Below are 27,864 nucleotides of genomic sequence, written 5' to 3'. Positions count from 1 at the left end.
AGCCAAGCGTGGTGGCGGGCGCCTGTAGTCCCAGCTAGGTAGGAGGCTGAGGCAGGAGAATCACTTGAACCCGGGAAGCACAGGTTGCAGTGAGCCAAGACTGCACCACTGCACTCTAGCCTGGGCAACAGTGAGACCGTCTCAAAAAAAGAAAGAAGGGAAGCTAACGGGCGCCCTCTAGCGGCTATTGGGGGAACAGACTGGAGGTGGGAAGCGAAGGCAGCCGCAGGGGACCAGGGAGACTGACTGCCCCGGTCCCAAGCGAGCGATGACCAGGGACGGTTGCCACTCCCACTGCAGCACTTGAGCAATGTCTCCATCCAAAAAGCACATAGATAGCGGCTAGATTCATCTTTTTAATGACGTCGTAAAATTCAGAGGAGGGGCCAGCCAGGCCTCTGGGCTCAGCGGCTGTGAAGGAGGAGGGACCCGCAAAACCCGCTAAGGCAGGTCATTGCAAAAAGGCACTCGCGACGGGGACTTCAAGCCCCTTTTCTATTTCTTCATATAAAATCAGGGGGACAGGGAAAGCTCCAAGGGCGAGGGAAGCAGAGAGAGTTTCTCTCCCAGCCTATGGAGTAAGGAAGAGGTGAGGAAGGGGCCGATGCTGGGAGCGAGACACTGCCAAGTCCAGGCCTGCCCTCACGCAGACACGCAAAGCCCGCACCTTCCCTCCTAAAGTCTGCAGCCGGGGCTGTAAGGAAGCCTCCTGTTCAAGCCCCCATCTCTTCTCCCTTCTAGCTGGTACGAAGTTGGTAATCTGCAGAGAAAGAATGAGCAGGGGCCGTCTCAGAAATGGGAAGAGGGGAGTCGGACGTGGTGGTTCACACCTGTAATCCCAGCACTTCGGGAGGCCGAGGTGGGCGGATCAGTTGAGGTCAAGATTTCTAGACCAGCCTGGCCAACGTGGTGAAACCTCGTCTCTACAAAAATTAGCTGGACACGGTGGCGCACACCTGTAATCCTAGCTACTCCGGAGGCTGAGGCAGAAGAAGCACTTGAACCCAGGAGGCAGAGGTTGCAGTGAGCTGAGATCGTGGCTCTGCACTCCAGCCTGGGCGATAGAGCGAGACTACCATCTCAAAAAAGAAAAGAAATGAGGGGGGAAGGAAGAGGGACGGCCTCCCATGCCACTTCAATTTATCCCTGACCTCAGCGCTCATGATCGACAAGGCTAAGAATGGGGCTAATAGGCCGGGCACGGTGGCTCACGCCTGTAATCCCAGCACTTTGGGAGGCTGAGGCAGGAGGATCATCTGAGGTTAGGAGTTTGAGACCAGCGTGGCCAACATGGCAAAACCCCATCTCTACTAAAAATACAAAAATTAGCCAGGCGTGGTGGCAGGCATCTGAATCCCAGCTACTCAGGAGGCCGAGGCAGGGAAAATTGCTTGAACCTGGGAGGCAGAAGTTGCCGTGAGCTGAGATCATGCCATTGCACTCAGCCTGAGTGACAAAGCCAGACTCTGTCATAAGAACAACAACAACAAAAAGACTGGGGCTAAAGACAGGTACTGTAACCACAGCAACAAGCTGGTGTCCAGGCAGCAGATGGGGATTCTATATGTTCAGCCCCTTCTCCAAATCATGACCACCCTAGAGCTGTCAATTGCCCCAATTTTTCTTTCTTTTTTTTTTCCCAAGCCAGGGTCTCACTCTTGCCCAGGCTGGAGTGCAGTGGCACGATCATGGCTTACTGCAGCCTCGACCTCCTGGGCTCAGGCAATCCTCCCACCTCAGCCTGGTGAGTTGCTGGGACTACAGGTATACGCATCATACCTGGCTAATTTTTATATTTTTTGTAAAGAAGTAGTTTTCCTGTGTTGCCAAGGCTGGTCTAGAACTCCTGAGCTCAAGCAGTCCTACCACCTCAGCCTCCCAAAGTGTTGGAATTACAGATGTGAGCCACCACACCTGGGTCAACTGCCCCCATTTTAAAGATGGGCAAACCAAGGCTCACAGTGCCATGACAAGAAGCAGCAATTCTTTTTTTTTTTTTTTTTTTTTTTGAGACAGGGTCTCTGTTGCCCAGGCTGGAGTGCAATGGCACAATCTCAGCTCACTGCAACCTCCGCCTTCTGGGTTCAAGCAATTCTCCTGCCTCAGCCTCCCAAGTAGCTGGGATTACAGGCATGTGCCACCATGCCCAGATAATTTTTTGCCTTTTTTAGTAGAGACGGGGTTTCGCAATGATGGCCAGGCTGGTCTTGAACTCCTGATCTCAGGTGATCCACCTGCCTCGGACTCCCTAAGTGCTGGGATTACAGGTGTCAGCCACCTTGTCCGGCTGCCTTCTTGAGTTTTCTGAACCAGAATGTGGTGAAAGCCCTGAGTTCCTACCCACTGCCCTTCCCTTACCCCACTGTCCCTGCAAGCCGGGCTGCCTTACCGCCACTCTGGGTGATGTAGCGAACCCAGGGCAGGGCCTGGTAACCACTTTTCTCAATGATCTTCATGTATCGGACCTGGAAGGGAATGAAAAGAGGTGGTCCAGGATTGCAGGAGGGAGGTGGCCAGGGCCAGGGAGAAAGAGATGGCTTAGGCCAAGAGGCTATGTGGCACAGGCTGGGATCACTGAGGGAACGTGACATGGTCTTGGGGGATGAGGTGGCACAGGCAAGGGAGTGGTGAATGGCTTGGAGAAGAGAGAGAATGAACAAGCCAGTGGGGAACGCGGTGGCACAGGCTGGGGGAGTGGAGGCCCAGGCCGCAAGCAGGTAGAGGTAACATTGTTCTCGGGAAAGGCCAGGAAGCCATCAGAGGAGTGGACATAGGCCGGGGGACTGAGGTGACTTGAGCCAAGGGACAGGAGAGAAAGGAACACACCGAAGTCAAGGGGAGGAGCCTCCCCACGGCTTCTCTCACCTGGATCCCAGAGACGGTGAAGTAGGGGATCTCAAACTTGACCCCGATAGGGGGCCGGCCCTCCACCTCCTCCTTCTCCACGCTGGGTAGACCAAAGTGGGCTCGCATCAAGTACTCCTTGCCCCCCTGAGGGAACACGGGGCATCACACACACCAGGGTCCCTCTACCCTTTCCCAGACCTTCCTTATAGCAACCCCGGGAGCAAGATGTGCTCACAGCACATTTCACAGACAGGAAAATAACAGCTCCTTAGCCTGGGCAACAGAGTGAGATCCCATCTCTACAAAAAATTTAAAAATTAAAGCCGGGCACGGTGGCTCACGCCTGTAATCCCAGCACTTTGGGAGGCCCAGGTAGGTGATCACCTGAGGTCAGGAGCTCGAGACCAACCTGACCAACATGGAAAACCCTGTCTTTACTAAAAATACACAAAAAAATTAGGCATGGTGGTGCATTCCTGTAATCCCAGCTACTTGGGAGGCTGAGGCAGGATAATAGCCTGAACCCAGGAGGTGGAGGTTGCGGTCAGCCGAGATCAAACCATTGCACTCCAACCTGGGCAACAAGAGCGAAACTCCGTCTCAAAAAAAAAAAAAAAATTTAGCTGGGTGCAGTGGAACACGCCTGTAGTTTCAGCTACTTGGGAGGCTGAGGCAGGAAGATCCCTTGAGCCTGGGAGTTTGAGGCTGTGGCGAGCTGTGATCACACCACTGCACTCCAGCTTGGGTGACAGAAATTCACCAGCAGAGATTCTGACTGCAAAACCCAATTTTTTTTTTTAAACTACCATGTCCTGTTTTACAGGGACGAGCCAAAACCTCTAGCAGCCCAGGGATTTCACAGACGGGCAAACTGAGCCTCCCTGAGGGGAAATGCATTTCCCAAGCCCACCCAGCTCAGCAAAGCAAGGGTGAGGAAGCTGAACCCAGGGCCAGTTTCCTCGAGACCTTCGCAGGGGGACACTTAAACCCACTTCCCATCATGGAGGCTTAGTGTACCTCTGTGAAATAGCCTGGCCTGGTTTCCAGCTTGATCACTCTCAAAGAATCATCATCTGCATATGTACCTCCCTGATTTATTTATTTATTTATTTATTTATTGCATTTTAGGTTTTGGGGTACATGTGAAGAACATGCAAGATTGTTGCATAGGTACACACATGGCAGTGTGATTTGCTGCCTTCCTCCCCATTACCTATATCTGGCATTTCTCCCCATGCTATCTCTCCCCAACTCCCCGCCCCCCACTATTTCCCCCCAACAGACCCCAGTGATGCCCCCCTCCCTGTGTCCATGTGTTCTCATTGTTCAACATCCACCTATGAGTGAGAACATGCGGTGTTTGATTTTCTGTTCTTGTGTCAGTTTGCTGAGAATGATGGTTTCCAGGTTCATCCATGTCCCTACAAAGGACACGAACTCATCGTTTTTGATGGCTACATAATATTCCATGGTGTATGTGTGCCACATTTTCCCTGTCCAGTCTATCATCGATGGGCATTTGGGTTGGTTCCAGGTCTTTGCTATTGTAAACAGTGCTGCAGTGAACATTCATGTGCATGTGTTCTTATAGTAGAACGATTTATAATCCTTTGGATATATGCCCAGTAATGGGATTGCTGGGTCAAATGGAATTTCTATTTCTAGGTCGTTGAGGAATCGCCACACTGTCTTCCACAATGGTTGAACTAATTTACACTCCCACCAACAGAGTAAAAGTGTTCCTATTTCTCCACATCCTCTCCAGCATCTGTTGTCTGATTTATTTTTATTTCTTTCTTTTTTTTTTTTTTGAGACGGAGTTTCGCTCTTGTTACCCAGGCTGGAGTGCAATGGCTCGATCTCAGCTCACCGCAACCTCTGCCTCCTGGGTTCAAGCAATTCTCCTGCCTCAGCCTCCCGAGTAGCTGGGACTACAGGCGTGCGCCACCATGCCCAGCTAATTTTTGTATTTTTAGTAGAGACGGGGTTTCACCATCTTGACCAGGGATGGTCTCGATCTCTTGACCTCATGATCCACCCACCTCGGCCTCCCAGAGTGCTGGGATTACAGGCGTGAGCCACCACGCCCGGCTATTTTTATTTCTTTACTTTTTTTTTTTTTTTGAGATGGAGTCTCACTCTGTTGATAGTCTAGAGTGCAGTGGTGCAATCTCGGCTCACCGCAACCTCTGCCTCCCAGGTGCAAGTGATTCTCCTGCCTCAGCCTCCCAAGTAGCTGGGATTACAGGTGCATGCCACCACGCTCAGCTAATTTTTGTATTTTCAGTAGAGAGGGGGTTTCACCATTTTGGCCAGGATGGTCTCGATCTCTGGACCTCTTGTGATCCACCCACCTCGGCCTCCCAAAATGCTGGGATTACAGGTGTGAGCCACTGCACCCGGCCTCTTTCTTCTTAATCTTTTTTTTTTTTTTTTTTTGAGATGGAGTCTCACTCCTCCATCACCCAGGCTTAAGGTAGCTCGATCTCAGCTCACTGCAACCTCCACCTCCCAGGTACAAGTAATTCTCCTGCCTCAGTCTCCCAAGCAGTTGGGTTTATAGGCATACACTATCATGCCCAGCTAATTTTTATATTTTTAGTAGAGACAGGGTTTCACCATGTTGGCCAGGCTGGTCTTGATCTCCTGACCTTAGGTGATCCACCCACCTCAGCCTCCCAAAGTGCTGGGATTACAGGTGTGAGCTACCGCGCCTGGTGTCTTAATTTTTTTTTTTTTTTAGATGGAGTCCTCTCGCTCTGTTGCCCGGGCTGGAGTGCAGTGGCATGATCTCAGCTCACTGAAACGTCTGCCTCCCGGTCTCAAGCAATTCTCCTGCCTCAGCCTCCAGAGTAGCTGGGACTACAGGTGCACGCCACCATGCCCAGCTAATTTTTGCATTTTTAGTGGAGATGGGGTTTCACCATGTTGGCCAGGATGGTCTCAATCTCTTGACCTCTTGATCCACCTACCTCAGCCTCCCAAAGTGCTGGGATTACAGGCGTGAGCCACCGCACCCAGCCTCTCTGAATCTTTTTATAGAGGCAAGGTCTCACTGTGTTGCCCAGGCAGGTCTCCAACTCCTGGGTTCAAGCAATCTGCCCATGTCAGGCTCCCAAAGTCCCGGGATTCCAGGCATGAGCCACCACACCTGACTGCATCTCTGATTTCTTCTCTGCCTTGTTCTCATGCGTCCTGGCCAGCCCTGACGCTACTGCAGCTACCCCTACCCCCAGATGCCCCACCAGTCCCCAGCGCTTACCGGGAAAGACTTAATACTCCAAATCACAACGTTTTTCTCTGGCACATACTTGGCACTGCCCACACTGGTCTTGAATCTGGGGGAGTCGGCATCACTGGGCACAGGCACAGATATCTCCACACCGTTGGCCACTGACTGTTTCTTAAACTGCCCCTTGGCCTATCAGAAGAGAGAGCATGGAGCATGAAGAATTCGATTGCACATCCTGCAAATATTCGCCAAGCCCTTTCCTATGCCATCTCAGCCAGGGCTCCACAATTCTAAAGTGGCGACATTATCCTGTCCAGTTTTTGTTTGTTTTTTGAGACAGAGTCTCGCTCTGTTGCCCAGGCTGGAGTGTAGCAGCACAATCTCAGCTCACTGCAACCTCTGCCTCCTGGGTTCAAGAGATTCTCCTGCCTCAGTGCCCCCGCCTCTCTGAGTAACTGGGACTACAGGTACATGCCACCATGCCCAGCTAATTGTTTTGTATTTTTAGTAGAGACGGGGTTTCACCATATTAGCCAGGCTGGTCTCAATCTCCTGACCCTGTGATGCACCTGCCTCAGCCTCCCAAAGTGCTGGGATTGCAGGAACGAGTACCATGCCTGGCTATTCTGTCCATTTTGCAGATGAGGAAACTGAGGCACAGGGAAGTTAAGGCATTTCCCTGCAGATAACACAGCCAACAAGTGGTAGAGCCAGGGCCACAACCGTGAGCCCCCAGAAGCCCCGCTCTTGGTGCCTTTCATTTGGACAGCACCATACACCTTTGCCTGATTCAAAATGACCCCTTCTGGCCGGCCGTAGTGGTTCATGGCTGCAATCCTAGCATTTTGGGAGGCCGAGGGTGAGGCAGGCAGATCCCCTGAGGGCAGGAGTTCTACTAAAAATACAAAAATTAGCTGGGCATGGGGGCACTCACCTATAATCCCAGCTACTCCAGAGGCTGAGGCAGGCGAATCACTTGAACTCAGGAGGCAGAGGTTGCAGTGAGCTGAGAATGTGCTACTGCACTCCAGCCTGGGCAACAGCGGGAGATTCTGCCTCAAAACAAACAAACAAACAAAAAAACCCTTCAGTCCATCACAGAAGAGTTGTTTTTTGTTTTGTTTTGGTTTTGTTTGTTTTTTGAGACAGAGTCTCACTCTGTCGCCCAGGCTGGAGTGCAGTGGCACAATCTCAGCTCACCACAATCTCCACCTCCCAGGTTTAAGTAATTCTCCTGCCTCAGCCTCCCAAGTAGCTGGGATTACAGGCGCGCAGCACCACGCCTGGCTAATTTTTGCATTTTTCTAGAGATGGGGTTTCACCATGTTGGTCAGGCTAGTCTCGAACTCCTGACTTCGTGATTCACCCGCCTTAGCCTCCCAAAGTGCTGGGATTACAGACGTGAGCCACCGCGCCCGGCCTGTTTTGTTGTTGTTGTTTTAGATATGAAGTTTCACTCTTATTGCCCAGACTAGAGTGCAATGGCGTGCTCTCGGCTCACCACAAACTCCACCTTGGGGTTCAAGCGATTCTCTTGCCTCAGCCCCCTGAGTGACTGGGATTAAGGTGAGCGCCACCACACCTGGCTAATTTTTGTATTTTTAGTAGAGACAGGGTTTCACCACGTTGGCCAGGCTGGTCTTGAACTTCTGACCTCAGGTGATCTGCCCACCTCAGCCTCCAAAAGTGCTGGGATTACAGGTGTGAGCCAACACTCCCAGTGGTTTTTATTTGGTAACTGACTTTTTTTGGGAGATGGGTTCTAGCTCTGTCATCCAGGTTAGAGTCCTTGGCTCACTGCAACCACCTCCTCCTCCTGGGCTCAAGCAATCCTCCCACCTCAGCCTCTCAAGTAACTGGGATTACAAGGACTCACCACTATGCCAGACTAATTGTTGTATTTTTTTATAGAAACGGGGTTTCACCATGTTGCCCAGGTTGGTCTCAAAGTTCTGGGCTTAAGTGATCTGCCTGCTCCAGACTCCCAAAGTGCTGGGATTACAGGCAAGAGCCACTGCACCCACCTGAGATCATGCATTGTTAATAAGCATTCTCCCAAGACCCACCTTGACCATGATCTCCACACGGCTGTGGGAGAACTTCTCAATGACAGACTCAATCCAGATCAGTGGCTTCACCTGTGGGCAAAAGATGGGAGCAGTTGTTGGGGACTCAAGGGTCACTCTTATTTATTTATTTATTTTTTTTTTGAGACAGAGTCTGGCTCTGTCACCCAGGCTGGAGCGCAGTGGCGCGATCTCAGCTCACTGCAACCTCCGCCTCCTGGGTTCAAGTAATTCTGCTGCCTCAGCCTCCTGAGTAGCTGGGACCACAGGTGTGTGCCAACACACCCAGGTAATTTTTTTTTTTTTTTTTTTTTTTGAGACAGAGTTTCGCTCTTGTTACCCAGGCTGGAGCGCAGTGGCGCGATCTCAGCTCACCGCAACCTCCGCCTCCTGGGTTCAAGCAATTCTCCTGCCTCAGCCTCCCAAGTAGCTGGGACTAGAGGTTTGCGCCACCATGCCCAGCTAATTTTTGTATTTTAGTAGAGACGGGGTTTCACCATGTTGACCAGGATGGTCTCAATCTCTTGATCTCGTAATCCACCCGCCTCGGCCTCCCAAAGTGCTGGGATTATAGGTGTGAGCCACTGCGCCTGGCCTAATTTTTGTATTTTTAATAGAGATGAGGTTTCACCATGTTGGCCAGGCTGGTCTTGATCTCTTGAATTCGTGATTCACCCACCTTGGCCTTTCAAAGTGCTGGATTATAGGCATAAGCCACCAAGACCAGCCCTTTTTTTTTTTTTTTTTGAGACAGAGTCTGGCTTCTTCACCCAGGCTGGAGTACAATGGTGTGATCTCAGCTCTCTGCAACCTTCGCCTACCAGGTTCAAGCAATTCTCCTGCCTCACCCTCCCCGGGAGCTGGGATTACAGGCATGTGCTACCACGCCCAGCTAATTTTTATATTTTTAGTAGAGATGAGGTTTCACCCTGTTGGCCAGGCCGGTCTCAAACTCTTGACCTCAAGTGATCCACCCGCCTCGGCCTCCCAAGGCGCTGGGATTATAGGCATGAAACACCGCGCCTAGCTCAGGGCTACTCTTCAGCCTACCCCATCCTACCCCACCCACGTGGGGCTGGACCCTACCTCACCTGGGTGCTGAGGCGGTAGGACATGAGCTCAAAGTCACCATCAGGCGGGATGAAGGAGATGGTGCGGTCGTTGTCAAAGCGTGAGAGCCGCACGCACTGGTGGAATTTCACATCCTCTAGCTCTACCGATTTGTTCTTGCCGCCTGAAACTCAGAGTGGAGAGTGCGGAGTGACCCTGGGGGCCAGGGAAGAATTCCTATCCCCACGTTCCCTGCCCACCACTATCACCCCATATGGGGAAACCAAGGCCCAGAGAGGGTGCATAAAAACCAGCAGGGTAGAGCTGGATTCCGAACCTTGGCTTTTTTTTTTTTTTGAGACAGGAGTCTCATACTATCACCTGGGCTGGAGTGCAGGGACGTGATCTCGGCTCACTATCACCTCCGCCTCCCAGGTTCAAGTGATTCTCCTGCCTCAGCTTCCCAAGTAGCTAGAATTACAGTCACCCACCACCACACCCAGCTAATTTTTTGTATTTTTAGTAGAGATGGGGTTTCACTTTGTTGGCCAGGCTGGTCTTAAATGCCTGACCTTGTGACCCTCCCCCCTCAGCCTCCCAAAGTATTGGGATTACAGGTGTGAGACACTGTGCCCAGTCATCTAGCTTTTAAATACAATGCTAAGCCAGGCACAGTAGCTCACACCTGCAATCCTAGCACTTCGGGAGGCCAAGGCAGGAGGATCGCTTGAGGCCAGGAGCTTAGACCAACCTGGGCGATATAATGAGATTCCTGTCTCTATAAAAAAATTTAAAAATTAGATGGTCCTTGCCTGTGGTCCCAGCTGCTCGAGACGCTGAGGTAGGAGGATCAATTGAGCCTCGGAAGTCACGGCTGCAATGAGCTACAATCACAAACTACACTGCAGCCTGGGCGACAGAGGGAGACCCCGTCCCAAAATAAATGAATACATATGATACTATTCTGTCTCCTCCTTTCAGCAGGATCTCAGCTCCGTAAAAACATGGGTTTGTCTTTTTCTTCTCTGCTGTGTCCTCAGACCCTAAAACTGCACCTGGCACCCAATAGTCGCTCCATCATGAAACAGCCTTTCCAGTCAACCAATGGCTGCAATACTGGCCGTGACCAGCAGAGGGTGAGCAAGCGCTTATTTCAAAACTGGCTGCCGTTCTCTAGGTCCTCACGTGGGATGGGTTCACGGCTCCCCTGTGCACTTCCCAGAAGAGAGGTCCCCTAAATACTTACGGCCAGTGAGCTCAAAGAGCACACGGTCATTGAGGCCCAGCCGCAGCTCAGGCATTCCCGACAGAAACACCTTGAGCTTGATGGTACCAACGATCTCGCTCAGCAGGACGCTGCCATTGGCATTGACCTGAGGGTGGACGTTGGGGGGTGGTCAGCAGGCATCCAGCTCCCTCTACTGCAGCCAGGCCCTGGAAAGGGTCCGGGGGAGGTGTGTGGGCTCACCAGCAGGTTGACGGACTCTATGACATCAATGAAGACCTCGTTCTTCTTATACTTGATACCCTCGGAGCGCCAGGACACAGCGTTGGTGACAGTGGGTGGCACTCGTGACTTGCCCGTCTCCAGCTTGTTGCTCTGCTGAGTGATGTACCTGGCAGGAGGGTGGCAGAAACAAGCAGCTGGACCCAGGGACACCTCCCTGGACCTCCTCCAGTTCCCTACACCCATGGTCCAGCCCATGGCCACCCCAGGGCTCCACTCACTCCTGCAGGATCTTGCTGTCGGTGGTCTGCGGGAAGCCAAAGTCCATGAGCTCGTCCAGCAACTCATAGACGATGACAAAGTTGTCCCGGATGCTCTCCTCCTCCAGCTCCTTGAAGTATTCACAGAATACCTGGGGGTTGGGGGAGACAGATACTCACAAAGTGTGGCTATGGGCTGGGCACAGTAGCTCATGACTGTAACCCCAGCACCGTGGAAGGCCAAGGCACAAGGATCACTTGAGGTCACGAGTTCAAGACCAGCCTGGGCAACATAGTAAGCCCCTATTTCTACCAAAAAAAAAAAAAAAATTTTGTTAGCTTGGCATGATGGTGGATGCCGGTAGTCCCAGCTACTCAGGAGGCTGAGTCAAGAGGATCGCTTGAGCCCAGGAGATAGAGGCTGCAGTGAGCCATGATAATGTGCTGCACTCCAGCCTGGGCAACAGAATAAGACCCTGTCTCAAAAAGAAAAAAGGCCAGGCATGGTGATTCCTGACTGTAATCCCAGCACTTTGAGAGGCCAAGGCAGTCGGATGGCTTGAGCTCAGGAGTTTGAGACCAGCCTAATGGTGAAATCCGTCTCTACTAAAAATAAAAAAAAGAAGGGCATGATGGCAGGTGCCTGTAATCCCAGCTACTCAGGAGGCTGAAGCAAGAGAATCGCTTGAACCTGGGAGGCAGAGGTTGAGCAGAGATCGCACCAACCTGGGTGACAAGTGTGAAGCTCAGTCTCAAAAAAGAAAAGAAAGAAACATCCAAGTTCATGAACATTCTAAATTTGATCCACTGGCCCTGTGAATCTGGAGCTAGCACCAAGTTAAGATCCCGTGAGAACACTTATGTATGACCTCAGCGGAGAAACTATCACTCATTCGACACTTTTCCCCAGCTCACCTCACAGTGGGGTCCTTGTCATTCAAACCTTGTCCAATGTCCCTTCTTTGGCAAAGCCCTCCCTCCCTTGAGATCAGCACTAAAGTCATGGGTTAACACAATCCTCTGTTTAATCTCCTTAATGCCCCTCCCCACTTTTTTTTAGAAGAATTGATGCTGTTGCCCATGCTGGGTTGCAGTGGCTTAATCTCATCTCACTTCAACCTCCACCTCCCAAGTTCAAGTGATTCTTCTGCCTCAGCCTCCCAAGTAGCTGGGACTACAGGTGCGCACCACCACACCTGGCTAATTTTTTTTTTTTTTTTGAGACGGAGTTTTGCTCTTGTTACCCAGGCTGGAGTGCAATGGCGCGATCTCAGCTCACCGCAACCTCCGCCTCCTGGGTTCAGGCAATTCTCCTGCCTCAGCCTCCTGAGTAGCTGGGATTACACCATGCCCAGCTAATTTTTTGTATTTTTAGTGGAGACGGGGTTTCACCATGTTGGCCAGGATGGTCTCAAACTCCTGACCTCGTGATCCACCTGCCTCAGCCTCCCAACGTGCTGGGATTACAGGCGTGAGCCACCATGCCCGGCCTCCTTAATGCCCTTTAACTCCACAGTGTACTGTCTCATTCCCTCTGTTAGCATCAGTGAACAATGGGACCAGGACTCTGCCTACTACGTCCATAGCTGTGTATCCCCATTTTGCAAAGAGAAGGCAAATCAGGCCGGGCACGGTGGCTCACAGCTGTCATCCCAGCACTTTGGGAGGCCAAGGCAGGTGGCCCACCTGAGGTCAGGAGTTCAAGACCAGCCCAACCAACATGGTGAAACCCCGTCTCTACTGAAAATACAAAACACGCCAAGTGTGGTGACGTGCCTTTAATCCCAGCTACTTGGGAGGCTGAGGCAGGAGAATCACTTGAACCCGGGAGGTGGAGGTTGCAGTGAGCTGAGATCACGCCACTGCACTCCAGCCTGGGCGACAAGAGCGAGACTTGGTCTCAAAAAAAAAAAAGAGAGAGAGAGAAGGCAAATCAATAAATATTTCTTGTTCGTGGAAGAGTATTTATAGGCAGGGTGCAGTGACTCACTCACACATATAATCCCCGGCTGGTAACATGGAGAGACTCTGTCTCTACAAAAAATACCAAAAACTGGCCGGGCACAGTGGCTCACGCCTGTAATCCCAGCACTTTGGGAGGCTGAGGCAGGTGGATCACCTTAGGTTGGGAGTTTGAGACCAGCCTGGCCAACATGGAGAAACCCCATGTCTACTAAAAATATAAAAATTAGCTGGGCATGGTGGCGTGCACCTGTAGTCCCGGCTACTCAGGAGGCTGAGGTCTGACAATCGTTTGAACCTGGTAGGAGGAGGTTGCAGTGAGCTGAGATTATACCACTGCACCCTAGCCTTGGAGACAGAGTGAGACTCCTTCTCAAAAAATAAAAACACAAATACAAAAATTAGCCTAGCGTGGTGACATGGACCTGTAGTCGCAGCTACTTGGGAGGCTGAGGCAAGAGAATCACTTGAACCCGGGAGGTAGAGGTTGCAGTGAGCTGAGATTGTGCCATTGCGCTCCAGCCTGGGCAACAGAGACACTCTATCTCAAAAAAATTTAATTTAATTTAATTTAATTTAATTTGATTTAATTTAAAAAGGAAGATCAAGGCTCTAGCATGTTGAGATTGCGTCACTGCCCTCCAGTCTGGGTTACAGAGCAAGACCCTGTCTCAAAAAAACAAACAAACAAAAAAAAGGCCGGGCGCGGTGGCTCATGTCTGTAATCCCAGCACTTTGGGAGGCCAAGGTGGGTGGATCACCTGAGGTCCGGAATTCAACACCAGCCTGGCCAAAATGGAGAAACCCCGTCTCTAGTAAAAAATACAAAAGTAGCCGGGCGTGGTGGTAGATGCCTGTAATCCCAGCTATTCAGGAGGCTGAGACGGGAGCATGACTTGAACCCAGGAGGCAGAGGTTGCGGTGAGCCGAGATCGCACCACTGCACTCCACCCTGGGCAAGAAGAGCAAAACTCCGTCTCAAAAAACACACACACAAACAAAAACCAGTGGCATATTATAAATATTCAATACATTATTATGTGATTACTATAATATTTGTGATAATCTAATAGCGGTAAACCTTTGTTGAGCACTTACTATACACTGAGCAATGTTCTAGGCACTTGACAGGTATTAATTTATTTGTACAACCCTGAGGCAGGGCTTGTTATAACCCCGAGTTTAGAAGCACAGAGATGAGGCTGGGTGCGGTGCCTCACACCTGTAATCCCAGCATTTTTGGAGGCTGAGGCAGGTGGATTACTTGAGGTCAGGAGTTCGAGACCAGCCTAGCCAACATGGTGAAACCCTGTCTCTACTAAAAATACAAAAATTAGCTGGGCAAGGCAGGCTTGGTGGCTCATACCTGTAATCCCAGCACTTTGGAAGTCTGAGGTGGAGGCATCATGAGGTCAGGATTTTGAGAGCAGCCTGACCAATATGGTGAAACCCTGTTTCTACTAAAAATAGAAAAATTAGCCGGGCATGGTGGCGGGCGCCTGTAATCCCAGCTATGCGGGAGAATCACTTGAACCCAGGAGGCGGAGGTTGCAGTGAGCCAAGATTGCGCCACTGTACTCCAGCCTGGGTGACAGAATGAGACCCTGTCTCAAAAATAAAATAAAACAAAAAAAAATAATTTCCAGACTCTTTTTTTTTTTTTTTTAAACACAGAGATGAGAAGTCACTTGCTCCAGGTCACACAGTGAGGAAATACGGAAGCTGGGACTGAATGCAAGTTCTTGGGCTTAGCTGAGCTGTACACTCTCTGAGACATTCTTGGTTCCTGCCCTTTAGGGAGAGAGGACGTCATAAGCAGCTGATGAGATGCAGCGTGATGGGGCTTTGATGCACAGGGACTCAGGCAAGGCCCCAGCGAAGGACTGAGTGTGGCGGCTCATGTCTGTAATCACAGCAATTTGGGAGGCTGAGGCAGGAAGATTGCTTCAATTCAGGAGTTCTAGACCAACCTGAGTAATATAGCAAGATCCTGTCTCTACCAAAAAAAAAAAAAAAAAGAAGGCCTAGGGAGAGCTGGTGGGGTCTTCCTATCAGAAAAAGATCTCAAGGCCAGGTGTGGTGACTCACGCCAGTAATCCCAGCACTTTGGGAGGCCGAGGCAGGTGGAGCACGAGGTCAGGAGTTCGAGACCAGCCTGACCAACATGGTGAAACCTTGTTTCTACTAAAAATACAAAAATTAGCCGGGTGTGGTGGCAGACGCCTGTAATCCCAGTTACTTGGGAGAACTGCTTGAACCTGGGAGGCGGAGGTTGCAGTGAGCCAAGACCACACCATGGTACTCCAGCCTGGCGACAGAGCAAAACTGTAGAAAAAGAAAGGAAGAAAGGAGGGAAGGAGGGAAGGAAAGAAGGAAAGAAAGAAGGAAAGAGATCTCAAAAGAGGCGGGCAAGAGGGGTAGATGGATAGACCGGTCGGCCAATGGGAGGCCAGTACCTACCTCTACTGTCTTATACAGGAAGGAGTACACCAGTGAGGCATTGGCGTTCTTCAGTGTGGTGGCCACCACTGGGGGCAGCAAGGTTCAGGAAAAGGTGCCATTTATGGAGGCGTAAATGGAGCACAGACCCTGAACCTCCACCCTGTCCCTTGCCACCACCCCCATCTCTACCTGCCCCTGCCCCTGCCCCCCAGCCTGAGCCACACAGATGTGCTGTGCAACTCCGGTCTTCAAGCCACCCTCTCGGCCTAAGCCGCTACCGTCGCCGCCACCCCTACACACCCGCCTCCAGGGACGCCACGTGGGGTGGATACGGTAGAGGTTGCTGTGTTTGATCCATAGGAAGTGGACCTCGCCGTAGCTCAGCAGCGGGGTGAGGGCGCCCTCCTCCTCCCGCTGCACCAGCAGAGGCATGAAGTGCTCAATCTTGCTCATGGGCACATCGCCCTTGTAGTTGCGGCTGATCAGGGGCTGAGGGTGTGAGGAAAGGACCTGGTCACCACCAGCATCCAGGAACCTACCACACTGTGGGGGCACAGTGCCCGGTTCTGACCCTACTTCCTAGCTAAGGGACCTGGGCAAGGCTCTGCCTCCTTGTGCCTCAGTTTCCCGCTCTGTAAAATGGGAGTGTGAGGACTGACAATAGCTAATGGGTCTAGGGTCTTCACTAAGTGCCAGGCCGTGTTCTAGTTAAGAGTAGGTGATGGGTGGGTGCGGTGGCTCACACCTGTAACCCTAGCACTTTGAGAGGATAAGGTGGGCAGATCACCTGAGGTCAGGAGTTCGAGACCAGCCTGACCAACATAGCGAAACCCTGTCTCTACTAAAAATACAAAAAAATTAGCCAGGCGTGGTGGTGCGCACCTGTAATCTCAGCTACTCAGAAGGCTGAAGCAGGAGAATCGCTTGAACCCGGGTAGCGGAGTTTGCAGTGAGCTGGACCTAGATGGCACCACTGCACTCCAGCCTGGGCGACAGATTGAGACTGTCTCAAAAAAAAAAAAGAAAAAAAAAGAAAAAAGAAGAGTAGGTGACAGCCAGGGGCAGTGGCTCACACCTGTAATCCCAGCATTTTGAGAGGATGAGGCAGGCAGATCACCTGAGGTCAGAAGTTCGAGACCAGCATGGCCAACATGGTGAAACACTGTCTTTACTAAAAATACAAAAATTAGACCAGGCGTGGTGGCTCATGCCTGTAATCCCAGCACTTTGGGAGGCTGAGGTGGGCAGATCACGAGCTCAGGAGATTGAGACTATCCAGGCTAACACAGTGAAACCCCATCTCTACTAAAAATACAAAAAAATTAGCCAAGTGTGGTGGCACGTGCCTGTGGTCCCAGTTACATGGGAGGCTGAGGCAGGAGAATCGCTTAAACCTGGGAGGCAGAGGTTGTGGTGAGCAGAGATCGTGCCATTGCACTCCAGCCTGGATAACAAGAGTGAAATTCTACCTTAAAAAAAAAATTAGCCAGGCATGGTGGCAGGCACCTATAATCCCAGCTACTCAGGAGGCCGAGGCAGGAGAATCGCTTGAACCTGGGAAGTAGAGATTGCAGTGAGTGGAGATCTTGTCACTGCACTCTAGCCTGAGCCACAGAGCAAGATTCTGTCTTGAAAAAAATAAAAAGGGAGCTTTGCGCAGCGGCATTATCATAGCCAATGAGATTTATCTGAGGCTTGATTATTGCTAATTGAAAACTTTTCCCAATACCCCGCCATGACGACTAGAAATACAGTCGGCATTGGCAATTTTTGGAAGTCTCTACGGCGACTGAATCAAAAAAAAGAAGAAAAGAGAAAAAGAAAAAGGGTAGGTGTTTGCAGCCATAAAAGAAAGAGATGACGTCTTTCACAGGGACATGGATGGAGCTGGAGGCCGTTATCCTCTAACACGGGAATAGAAAACCAAATACTGCATGTTCTCACTTATAAGAGGGAGCTACGTGATGAGAACACATGGACACACAGAGGGGGACAGACGCCGGGGCCTTTGGAGGGTGGAGGGTGGAAAGAGGGAAAGGATCAGCAAAAATTACTAATGGAGGCCGGGCGCGGTGGCTCACGCCTGTAATCCCAGCACTTTGGGAGGCAGAGGCGGATGGATCATGAAGTCAGGAGTTCAAGACCAGCCCAGCTAAGATGGTGAAACCCCATCTCTATTATTTAAAAAAAAAAAAATTTTTTTAAATTTTCTAAAATTACTAATGGATACTAGGCTTAATACCTGGATGATGAAATAATCTGTAAAACCACCTCCCATGATACACATTTACCTATAAAACAAACTTGCACAAGTATCCCTGAACTTAAACATTAAAAAAAGTGATTGTCGGCAGGCAACATAGCAAGACCTTGTGTCTATAAAAAAATACAGAAATTGCCGGGCGCGGTGTCTCACGCCTGTAATCCCAGCACTTTGGGAGGCCGAGGCGGGTGGATCGAGACCATCCTGGTCATCCACCCCGTCTCTACTAAAAATACAAAAAATTAGCTGGGCATGGTGGCGTGTGCCTGTAATCCCAGCTACTCAGGAGGCTGAGGCAGGAGAATTGCCTGAACCCAGGAGGCGGAGGTTGTGGTGAGCCGAGATCACGCCATTAAAAAAACAACAGAAATTAGACAGGCATGTTGGTGTGTGCCTATAGTCCCAGCTATTTGGGAGGCTGAGGTGGGAGAATCACTTGAGACCAGGAATTTGAGACTCCGGTGAGCTGAGATCACGCCACTGCACTCCAGCCTGGGTGACAGAGTGAGACTCCCTCTCAAAGAAAAAAAAGAAAAGAAGCCGGACATGGTGGCTCACACCTGTAATCCCAACACTTTGGGAGGCCAAGGTGGGCAGATCATGAGGTCAGGAGATCAAGACCATTCTGACCCATGTGGTGAACCCCCATCTCTACTACAATACGAAAAATTAGCCAGGCATGGTGGCAAGCAGGAGGCTGAGGCAGGAGAACTGCTTAAACCCGGGAGGTGGAGGTTGCAGTGAGCCGAGACCACACCACTGCACTCCAGCCTGGGCGACAGAGCAGGACTCCAGAAAGAAAGAGAGAAAGAGGGAAGGAGGGAGGGAGGGAGGGAGAAAGGAAGGAAGGAAGAAGGGAGGAAGGGAGGAAGCAAGGGAGAGAGGGAGGGAGGGAAGGAGGGTGTGGTGGCTCATGTGTGTAATCCCCACACTTTGAGGTCAGGAGTTGGAGACCAGCCTGGCCAACATGGCAAAACCCCGTCTCTACTAAAAATACAAAAATTAGCCAGGCATGGTGACGTGCGCCTGTAATCTCAGCTAGGCTGAGGTAGGAGAATTGCTTGAACCTGGGAGACAGCAGTGAGATCGCACCACTGCACTCCAGCCTGGGCGACAGAGCAAGACTCCATCTCAAAAAAAAATAATAATAAAGAAAGAGAGAGAGGAAAGAAAGAAAAATAAAGAAACTATGAAAAGAAAAAGAAAGAGTAGATGTTTGCTAACTTATTAGTTCTTGCCACAACCCCGTGGGGTAGACATTATCATCATCTTCATTTTACACAGGAGAAGTGAGGTTAGAAACCGTGTCCATTGGCAGCATGGAAACTGGGGGTCGATCTAAGGCATCCTGAGTCCAGAATCCCTGCTGCTGTCCCAGACTTCATTTGCACCAAAGTGGGATTATTGAAAAAAAAAAGCAAAGAAGAGGCCAGGTGCAATGGTGCAATCACTCAGGCATGTAATCCAATCCCACTGCTTTGGAAGACCGAGGCATGAGGATCGCTTGAGGCCAGGAGTTTCAGACCAGCTTTGGCAACATTGCCGGATTCCTCTACAAAAAAATGTTAAGAATTAGCTGGGCATGGTGGCCTGCACCTGTGTAGTCACAGCTACTCTGGGGGCTGAGGCAGGAGGATCGCTTGAGCCTAGGAGGTCGAGGCTGCAGTGAGCTGTGATCACATGACTGCACTCCAGCCTGGGTGACAAGAAAGAAAGAAAGAAAGGCCGGGCACGGTGGCTCATGCCTGTAATCCCAGCACTTTGGGAGGCCGAGGCGGGTGGATTACCTGAAATCAGGAGTTTGAGACCAGTCTGATCAACATGGTGAAACTCTGTCTCAAAAAAAAAAAAAAAAGAAGAAGAAGGAAAGAAGAAAGGAAACGAAGGAAGGAATGAACGAAAAAAGGAAGAAATTAAGAAAGGAAGAAGCTCATATGATTGTGTCTGTAGTCAGGAAGCCGCCCATAATAGTAACCACTTCTTTTTTTTTTTTTTGAGACGGAGTTTCGCTCTTGTTACCCAGGCTGGAGTGCAATGGCGCGATCTTGGCTCACCGCAACCTTTGCCTCCTGGGTTCAGGCAATTCTCCTGCCTCAGCCTCCTGAGTAGCTGGGATTATAGGCACACGCCACCATGCCCAGCTAATTTTTTGTATTTTTAGTAGAGACAGGGTTTCACCATGTTGACCAGGATGGTCTCGATCTCTTGACCTCGTGATCCACCTGCCTCGGCCCCCCCCAAAGTTCTGGGATTACAGGCGTGAGCCACCGCGCCTGGCCCAGAATCACTTCTTAAGATTGTTTTGTCCAGCGTCTGAACAGGGAGGACCCTTGGCAGGTTCTCAAGTATCTTAGCTCTCACTATTAATATTAACAGGAATCTTATTTTTACCACTGTTATTTTGGCTATTAAACAACAAGACAGGCCAGCTGCAGTGGCTCACACCTGTCATCCCAGCACTTTGAGCAGGAGGATTACTGGAGCCCAGGAGTTCAAGACTATCCTAGGCAACATAGTAAGACCCCATCTCCACAAAAAAAAAAAAAAAAAAAAAAAGGCTGGGTGCAGTGGCTCATGCCTGTAATCCCAGCACTTTGGGAGGCCAAGGTGGGTGGACCACTTGAGGTCAGGAGTTCAAAACCAGCCTGGCCATGATGGTGAAACCCTGCTTCTACTAAAAATACAAAAATTGGCTGGGCATGGTGGCAGGCGCCTGTAGTCTCAGCTACTCAGGAGGCTGAGGCAGGAGAATCATAGCCTGGGTGACAGAGTGAGATTCCATCTAAAAAAAAAATAATAATAATTAAAAATAGCCAGGCATAGTGGAGGGTGGAGTCAGCCCACAGCCCCAGTTACTCAGGAGTTTGACACCAGCTTTGGCAACATAGCGGGATCTCGCGACAAAAAAATTTCAAGAATTAGCCAGGCGTGGTGGCCTGCACCTGTGTTTTCACAGCTCCTCTGGAGGCTGAGGATCCCTTGAACCCAGGAATTCCAGGCTGCAGTGAGCTATGATGGCATCACTGCACTCCAGCCTGGGTGACAGCAAAAGACCCTGTCTCGAAAATTTAAAAAGGCAAGAGGAATGAAAGGACTTCAGAAAGACACAAGACAGCCACAGAGCGGAGTTAGAGGCCCCTGCCTCAGCCGCCTTCCCCAGGTATTAACACTGTGGATGCCGATGGTGATGGAGATAATTTCAATTTGCTGAGTTCCTAATATTTGCAGAAAGGCCACTGTGCTAAGTAGTTTACATGCAGCGAGTTGTATTAATTCTCATTGGGTGGGGAACTCTGTTGCTCCCATTTTTACATACAGAGAAACTGAGGCCCTGAGAGGCGAAGGCCTTGGCCTCTGGCACAAGGTGAGTGAATGCTGGAGGTGGGATTTGGCCCCGGATTCCCAGGGACTGCGTGGGGAGGGGGTGTTCCCAGGCCCCTTTCTGGGGCCTCCCTCCCTGGCCTGCGCAGAGTAGAGTCTTCCCTGAATCCCCGGGAGCGAGACCTCACCAGTCAGTCTCCCAACTCCTCATGCCCAGCCTCACCTTGCCCTTGACGTCGAGAATGAAGACGGCCGAGGCGGACATGGTGGCGGCCGAGGGACCTAGGAGGCGGGGAGGGAGCGCGGGGAGGCGACGGCAGTGCCGCTTCCTTCTTCCTGCGGAAGCGCCTGCGCCCAGGTGAGCGCCCAGGTGTGTGCGTCTTAAAGGGGAGGCCGCCAGGTGAGCAGCGCTGTCGGCAGACGCGAAGACGGCTGCGGGGCTCGGAGAGGTACTGCGGCTTCGGATGGGTCTGCTGCCCCGCTTCACTTTCCTTACCCCCCCAGGAGTACTGATGGGTGGAGACCCCAGACAAATCATCCAGCCTTCCACCCATTCATTCATCCTTCCTTACATTCCTCTCTCCATCCATCCATCCATTCATTCATTCTTGCATTCATTAATCCATCCATGCATCCACTAATTCGGCCATTCATTAATCCATGTTCCATAGATTCATCCCTCCATCCATCCATTCGTCATCCATTCATCCATTTTTGCATTTATTTATTTATTCATCTATCCATTATCCATCCATCCATTCATTCATTCATCCACTCTTACATTCATTATTCATCTTTCCATTCATCCATCTATTCATCCATTCATCCATTCTTATATTTGTCAATTTATTCATCTGTCCATCCATCCATCCTTACATTCGTCAATTTATCTATCCATCCATCCATCCATTCTTGCATTCATTAATTTGTTCATCCATCCATCTGTCCATCCATCATTCATCCATCCATCCATTCATCCATTCTTGCATTCATTAATTTATTCATCCATCCATCCATCATTCATCCATTCATCCATCCATCCATTCATCCATTATTGCATTCATCAATTTATTTATCCATCCATCCATCCATCCATCCACCCATTCATTCATCCATTCTTACATTCATCAATTTATCTATCTATCCATCCATTTATCCATTCTTGCATTCATCATTTTATTCATCTATCCATCCATCATTCCACTCATCCATCCATTCACCCATTCTTTTTTTTTTTTTTTTTGAGACGGAGTCTCACTCTGTCACCCAGGCTGGAGTGCAGTGGCACAATCTTGGCTCACTGCAACCTCTGCCCTCCAGGCTGGAGCAATTCTTCTGCCTCAGCCTCCTGAGTAGCTGGGATTATAAGGGGCTAATATTTGTATTTTTAGTAGAGGCGGGGTTTCACCATATGGATAGGCTGGTCTTGAACACCTGACCTCGTGGTCCACTTGCCTCAGCCTCCCAAAGTGCTGGGATTATAGGCATGAGCCACCATCCCTGGCTCCATTCATCCATTCTTGCATTCGTTAATTTATTCATGTATCCATCCATCCATTGGTCCATCCATCCATCCATTCATCCATTCTTGCACTCATTAATTTATTCACCTATCTATCCATCCACCCATCTATCCATCCATTCATTCATTCTCTCGTTAATTCATCTATCCATTCATCTTGTCTCTCCCACACATGTCAGCGCCAATACAGCAAGGACTTTGTCTTGTTCATGTTTATATCCCCAGTGCTCAGCACTGGGTGCTCAAAATTTGTCCAATTCATTCATTCACTGTTTCATATAATAATTTTTATTGGTGGGCCGGACGTGGTGGCTCATACCTGCAATCCCAGCACTTTGGAAGGCCGAAGGGGGTGAATCACCTGAGGTCGGGAGTTCAAGATCATCCTGACCAACATGGAGAAACCTCATCTCTACGAAAAATACAAAAAAAAAAAAAAAAAAAAATAGCCTGGCATGGTGGCCCATGCCTATAATCCCAGCTAATTGGAAGGCTGAGGCAGGAGAATCACTGGAACCAGGAGGTGGAGGTTGCGGTGAGCCAAGATCGCACCATTGCTGTTTCTAGATAAATAAATAAATTTTACTGAGTGAATTTGAAATATTCATTCACTCAGTAACGGGAACTGTGAATATCATTCCGAGCAGGACAAATGTAGCTTTTATTATTCTTACCAATTTACTCTATTCATTAAAAAAAAAAAAAAAAAGCTTTTTTTTTTTTTTTGGAGACGGAGTTTCGCTCTTGTTACCCAGGCTGGAGTGCAATGGCACAATCTCGGCTCACCACAACCTCCGCCTCCTGGGTTCAGGCAATTCTCCTGCCTCAGCCTCCTGAGTAGCTGGGATTACAGGCACGCGCCACCATGCCCAGCTAATTTTTTGTATTTTTAGTAGAGACGGGGTTTCACCGTGTTGACCAGGATGGTCTCGATCTCTCGGCCTCCCAAAGCGCTGGGATTACAGGTGTGAGCCACCGCGCCCGGCCCAAAAGCTTTGTTTTTTTAAAGATGGATTCTTGCTCTGTTGCCCAGGATGCAGTTCAGTGGCATGATCTCAGCTCACTGCAACCTCCGCCTTCCAGGTTCAAGCGATCCTCCTGCCTCAGCACCCCTAGTAACTGGGATTCCAGGCACCCACCACCATGTCCAGCTAATTTTTGTATTTTTAGTAGGGATGAAGTTTCGTTGTGTTGGCCAGGCTGGTCTTGAACTCCTGACCTCAGGTGATTCACCTGCCTCAGCTTCCCAAAGTACTGAGATTACAGGCATGAGCCACTGCACCCAGCCAAAAAAACATTTTGCAGAGACAGGGTCTCACTCTGTACCCCAGACTGGAGTGCAGTGATGCAGTCATGGCTCACTGCAGCCTCAACCTCCTGGGCTCCATCCATCCTCCTGCCTCAGCCTCCCTAGTAACTGGGACTACAGGCACAAACTGCCACACCTAGCAAATTTTGCTAATTTTTTTTTTTTGAGACAGAGTTTCACTCTTGTTGCCCAGGCTGAAGTGCAATGGCACAATCTCGGTTTATCAAACCTCCACCTCCCAGGTTCAAACGAGTCTCCTGCCTCAGCATCCCAAGTAGCTGGGATTACAGGCATGCGCCACCACACCTGGGTTTTTTTTTGTTTTTTTTTTGTTTTTGTTTTGTTTTTTTTAGTAGAGACGGGGTTTCGCCATGTTGACCAGGCTGGCCTCAAACTCCTGACCTCAGGTGATCCACCTGCCTCAGCCTCCCAAAGTGCTGAGATTATAGGCATGAGCCACCTTGCCTGGCCAATCCCAGTGTTTTGGAAAGCTGAGGTGGGAGGACGGTTTGAGACCAGGAGTTCAAGACCAGCTTGAGCAAGTAGCAAGACACTGTCTTTACAAAAAAATATTTTTATTTTTATTTTTTTTTGAGATGGAGTCTTGCTCTGTCACCAGGCTGGAGTGCAGTGGCACAATCTCGGCTCACTGCAACCTCCACCTCCTGGGTTCAAGCAATTCTTCCACCTCAGCCTCCCGAGTAGCTGGGACCACAGGCTCATGCCACCACACCCGGCTAATTTTTGTATTTTTAGTAGAGACAGGGTTTCACCATGTTGGCCAGGATGGTCTCGATCTCTTGACCTCGTGATCTGCCCACCTCGGCCTCCCAAAGTGCTGGGATTACAGGCATGAGCCACCGTGCCTGGCCTACAAAAAATTTTAAAATTAGCCGGGAGTGGTGGTGCTCACCTGTAGTCCCAGCTACTGAAGAGGCCTAGATGGGAGGATCTCTTGAGTTCAGAAGGTTGAGGCTTCAGTGAGCCTTGACTGCACCACTGCACTGCAGCCTGGATGATAAAGCAAGTTTCTATCTCAAATAAATAAATAAATAAATAAATAAAAGGGTTCTCTAATTCAAGGGGTTGTCTTGAGGATTCCTGCATGGGAGACATTTAGGGCCACCCTCACTTACACTGAACACCAGTCAAGCCAGAGTTAATGTTACTAATAGCAGTATTTGCATCCAGCAATACAGCAAAGCAGGTGGAAGCAGGCTGGGACCAGACTCTTTTTTCCTTTTCTTTGTTCTTTTCCAAACTACACACAGGAGTGGGAGGGACCAGACTCTTTTTTTTTTTTTTTTTTTTTTCACCAAGGGACCAGACTTTCAAATCCCAGGACTAAGATTGGAATTCTGGGTTAACTGCCTCCTGGCTGTGTCACTGTGGTCTTTAGCAAGGGCCTTTACCTCTCTGTGTCCCTGCTTCTGCCTTTATAAGATGACACGAAGGAGACCTATGCAAGATGATAATTTTTTATTTCTCATTTTATTTATTATTATTATTACTATTTTTTTTTAAAGATAGGGTTTCTCCATGTTGGTCAGGCTGGTCTCGAACTCCTGACCTCAGGTGATCCACCCACCTCGGCTTCCCAAAGTGCTGGGATTACAGGTGTGAGCCACCACACCCGGCCTATTATTATTATTTCTTGAGACAAAGTCTTGCTGTTGTCGGCCCGGGCTGGAATGAGTGCAATGGCACGATCTCGGCTCACTGCAGCCTCCACCTCCCAGGTTCCAGCAATTCTCCTGCTTCAGTCTCCTGAGTAGCTGAGATTATAGGTGCCCACCACCACACCAAGCTAATGTTTGTGTTTTTAGTAAAGACAGGGTTTCTTTTTTTTCTTTTTTTTAAAATATGGACCGCTTCAAGAATTTGCGTGTCATCCTTGCGCAGGGGCCATGCTAATCTTCTCTGTATCGTTCCAATTTTAGTATATGTGCTGCCGAAGCAAACACAACAGGGTTTCACCGTGTTGGCCAGGCTGGTCTTGAACTCCTGACCTCAGGTGATCCACCGCTTCAGTCTCCCAAAGTGCTAGGATTACAGGCATGAGCCACCACACCCACACCCAGCTAATTTTTATGTTTTTTGGTACAGACGGGTTTCACCATGTCGCCCAGGCTGGTCTCGAACTCCCGGGCTCAAGTGGTCCGCCCCCACTTGGCCTCCCAAAATGCTGGGATTACAGGCATGAGCCATCTCGCCTGGCCTAGAGCCCAAGACTTTATGTTGCCTCTGCCCAAAGGAGACGGGGTGTCCTTCAGGCTCTCAGCAGCTGCCTGCCGAGAAGGTCACCTGGGGGGATACAGCCACTGCCAGGCCCTCACCCCAGCCTAGGCATTGCTGAACCTCAAAAGAACTGTCTCCTGGTGGGTTGGTGGCTCACGCCTATAATCCCAGCACTTTGGGAGGTCAAGGCAGGTGGATCACCTGAGGTTAGGAGTCTGAGACCAGCCTGGCCAACATGGTGAAACCCTGTCTGTACTAAAAATATAAAATTAGCCAGGCGTGGTCACGCATGCCTGTAATCCCAGCTACTTGAGAGGCTGAGGCAGGAGAATCACTTGAATCTGGGAGGCAGAGGTTGCAGTGAGCCAGAGTCACGCCACTGCACTCCAGCAGGTGGATTGCCTAAGGTCAGGAGTTTGAGACCATCCTGATCAACATAGTGAAACCCCATCTCTACTAAAAATACAAAAAATTAGCTGGGCAATAGAGTGACTCCGCCTCAAATAAATAAATAAATAACTCGTCTCCTGGGGCCCTGAGATGTTTTGAGGCAGTAAACAGAAGCAAAAAGCCTGGGCCCAGCGCCCTGGAATCTGAAACTGCAGGCCTGTTTGGCATGAAAAATTCATGAGCCCAAAAGCTTCCATGGGGTCAGAGAACAGAGCAGCTCTCTGTGCCCTGGCTCTGCCCAGCCTGCCCCGCCTCAGTGGTGACCTCCCCCGTCCCCCTGAGGCCATGGCCTTGTCCTAATTCTTCTGGATGCCTGGAGCCTCCCGCAGCCTCTCCCAGGGACCATGGCTCTAGGCCCTGTCTTCAATCCTTTCTCCATACCACTAAAGGGATCTCTCTGAAACTCTCTGTGACTTTTTGACTCTCACTCACTCTCACATCCTCTGTGGCTCCCCATTGCCCCTCAACCACCGCACCTGGCACAGTCAGACACCTGCGGACCTTTGCCACAGGAAATCACTGAACCTGCTGCCCCAAATTTCAGTTCCCTTCCTGGTTCTCTCAAGCCATCCTCCCACCTCAGCCTCCCAAGTAGCCGAGACTACAGATATATGCCACGCCACCTGGCCACCTTAGCCATCTTGAAGTGCACAGTTCAGCATCATTAAGCACATCAACGTTGTGGTGCAGGCATCACCACCATCCATCTCCAGAGCTTTCTCATCTGTCCCCATGAAACACTCCCACTGCCACTACCAGCCCCTGGCACCCACCATTCTTCTCCTTATTCTTTTTTTTTTTTTTTTTTTTGAGACAGAATCTTGCTCTGTCACCCAGGCTGAGGTGCAAGGGTGTGATCTTAGCTCACACAACCTCTGCCTCCCAGGTTCAAGTGATTCTTCTGCCTCAGCGTCCCGAGTAGCTGGGATTACAGGTGTGTGCCACCATGCCTGCCTAATTTTCCTATTTTCAGTAGAGATGGGATTTCACCACATTGGCCAGGCTTGTCTTGAACTCCCAACTTCATAATCCACCCGCCTTGGCTTCCCAAAGTGCTGGGATTACAGGAGTGAGCCACCTTGCCTGGACTTTTTTCTTTTTTTTTCTTTTTTGAGATAGATTGCCCAGGCTGGAGTGCCGCAACTCGATCTTGGCTCACTGCAACCTCCTCTGCCTCCCAGTTCAAGCGATTCTCCTGCCTCAGCCTCCTGAGTAGCTGGGACTACAGGCATCTGCCATCACGCCAGGCTAATTTTTGTATTTTTGGTAGAGACTGGGTTTCACCATGTTGGCCAGGCTGGTCTTGAACTCCCAACCTCAGGTGATCCGCCTAACTCGGCCTCCCAAAGTGCTGAGATTACAGGTGTGAGCCACCGTGCCCGGCGAGACTCTGTCTTAAATAAAAATAAATACAACTTGCTATTATTACTCAACAATATGACCCGGAGGCTGCTC

At 50.1% G+C, this 27,864-nt stretch overlaps 1 protein-coding gene and 2 non-coding genes across 5 annotated transcripts; 1 reads left to right on the top strand and 2 right to left on the bottom strand.

Moving 5' to 3' along the window:
* Positions 1-342: 342 nt before the first annotated feature.
* AP1M2 (adaptor related protein complex 1 subunit mu 2) lies at positions 343-21,236 on the bottom strand. Of its 3 annotated transcripts, XM_064380721.1 has the most exons (13): positions 21,114-21,140; positions 18,794-19,121; positions 15,639-15,795; positions 15,325-15,392; positions 10,924-11,054; positions 10,664-10,811; positions 10,442-10,568; positions 9,237-9,379; positions 8,146-8,217; positions 6,110-6,268; positions 2,866-2,991; positions 2,390-2,465; positions 343-760 (listed from the first exon to the last, which is right to left on the bottom strand). In XM_064380721.1, the coding sequence occupies exons 3-13, from the start codon at positions 15,757-15,759 to the stop codon at positions 738-740; spliced, it is 1,194 nt and encodes a 397-aa protein (XP_064236791.1). In that variant the 5' UTR covers positions 15,760-15,795; positions 18,794-19,121; positions 21,114-21,140; the 3' UTR covers positions 343-737. The 3 variants fall into 3 exon arrangements, with proteins under 3 accessions (XP_064236791.1, XP_064236789.1, XP_064236790.1); XM_064380719.1 differs by lacking the exon at positions 18,794-19,121 and having other exon boundaries at positions 21,114-21,236; XM_064380720.1 differs by lacking the exons at positions 15,325-15,392; positions 18,794-19,121 and having other exon boundaries at positions 15,607-15,795; positions 21,114-21,181.
* Positions 16,955-17,095, top strand: LOC135276899 (U4 spliceosomal RNA). Its single transcript, XR_010344450.1, has one exon. It is a non-coding gene; the product is annotated as a U4 spliceosomal RNA (small nuclear RNA).
* Positions 21,237-25,578: 4,342 nt separating the features above from the next.
* LOC135276917 (U6 spliceosomal RNA) lies at positions 25,579-25,685 on the bottom strand. The gene has a single exon (XR_010344466.1). It is a non-coding gene; the product is annotated as a U6 spliceosomal RNA (small nuclear RNA).
* Between the last annotated feature and the right edge of the window lie 2,179 nt (positions 25,686-27,864).

This window comes from Aotus nancymaae, unplaced genomic scaffold (genome assembly GCF_030222135.1).
Source record: "Aotus nancymaae isolate 86718 unplaced genomic scaffold, 86718_ANA_hifiasm-v0.15.2.pri h1tg000028l, whole genome shotgun sequence".
In the NCBI taxonomy this organism is placed as follows: Eukaryota; Metazoa; Chordata; class Mammalia; order Primates; family Aotidae; genus Aotus; species Aotus nancymaae.
This window is presented reverse-complemented; position numbering and strand designations above follow the sequence as displayed.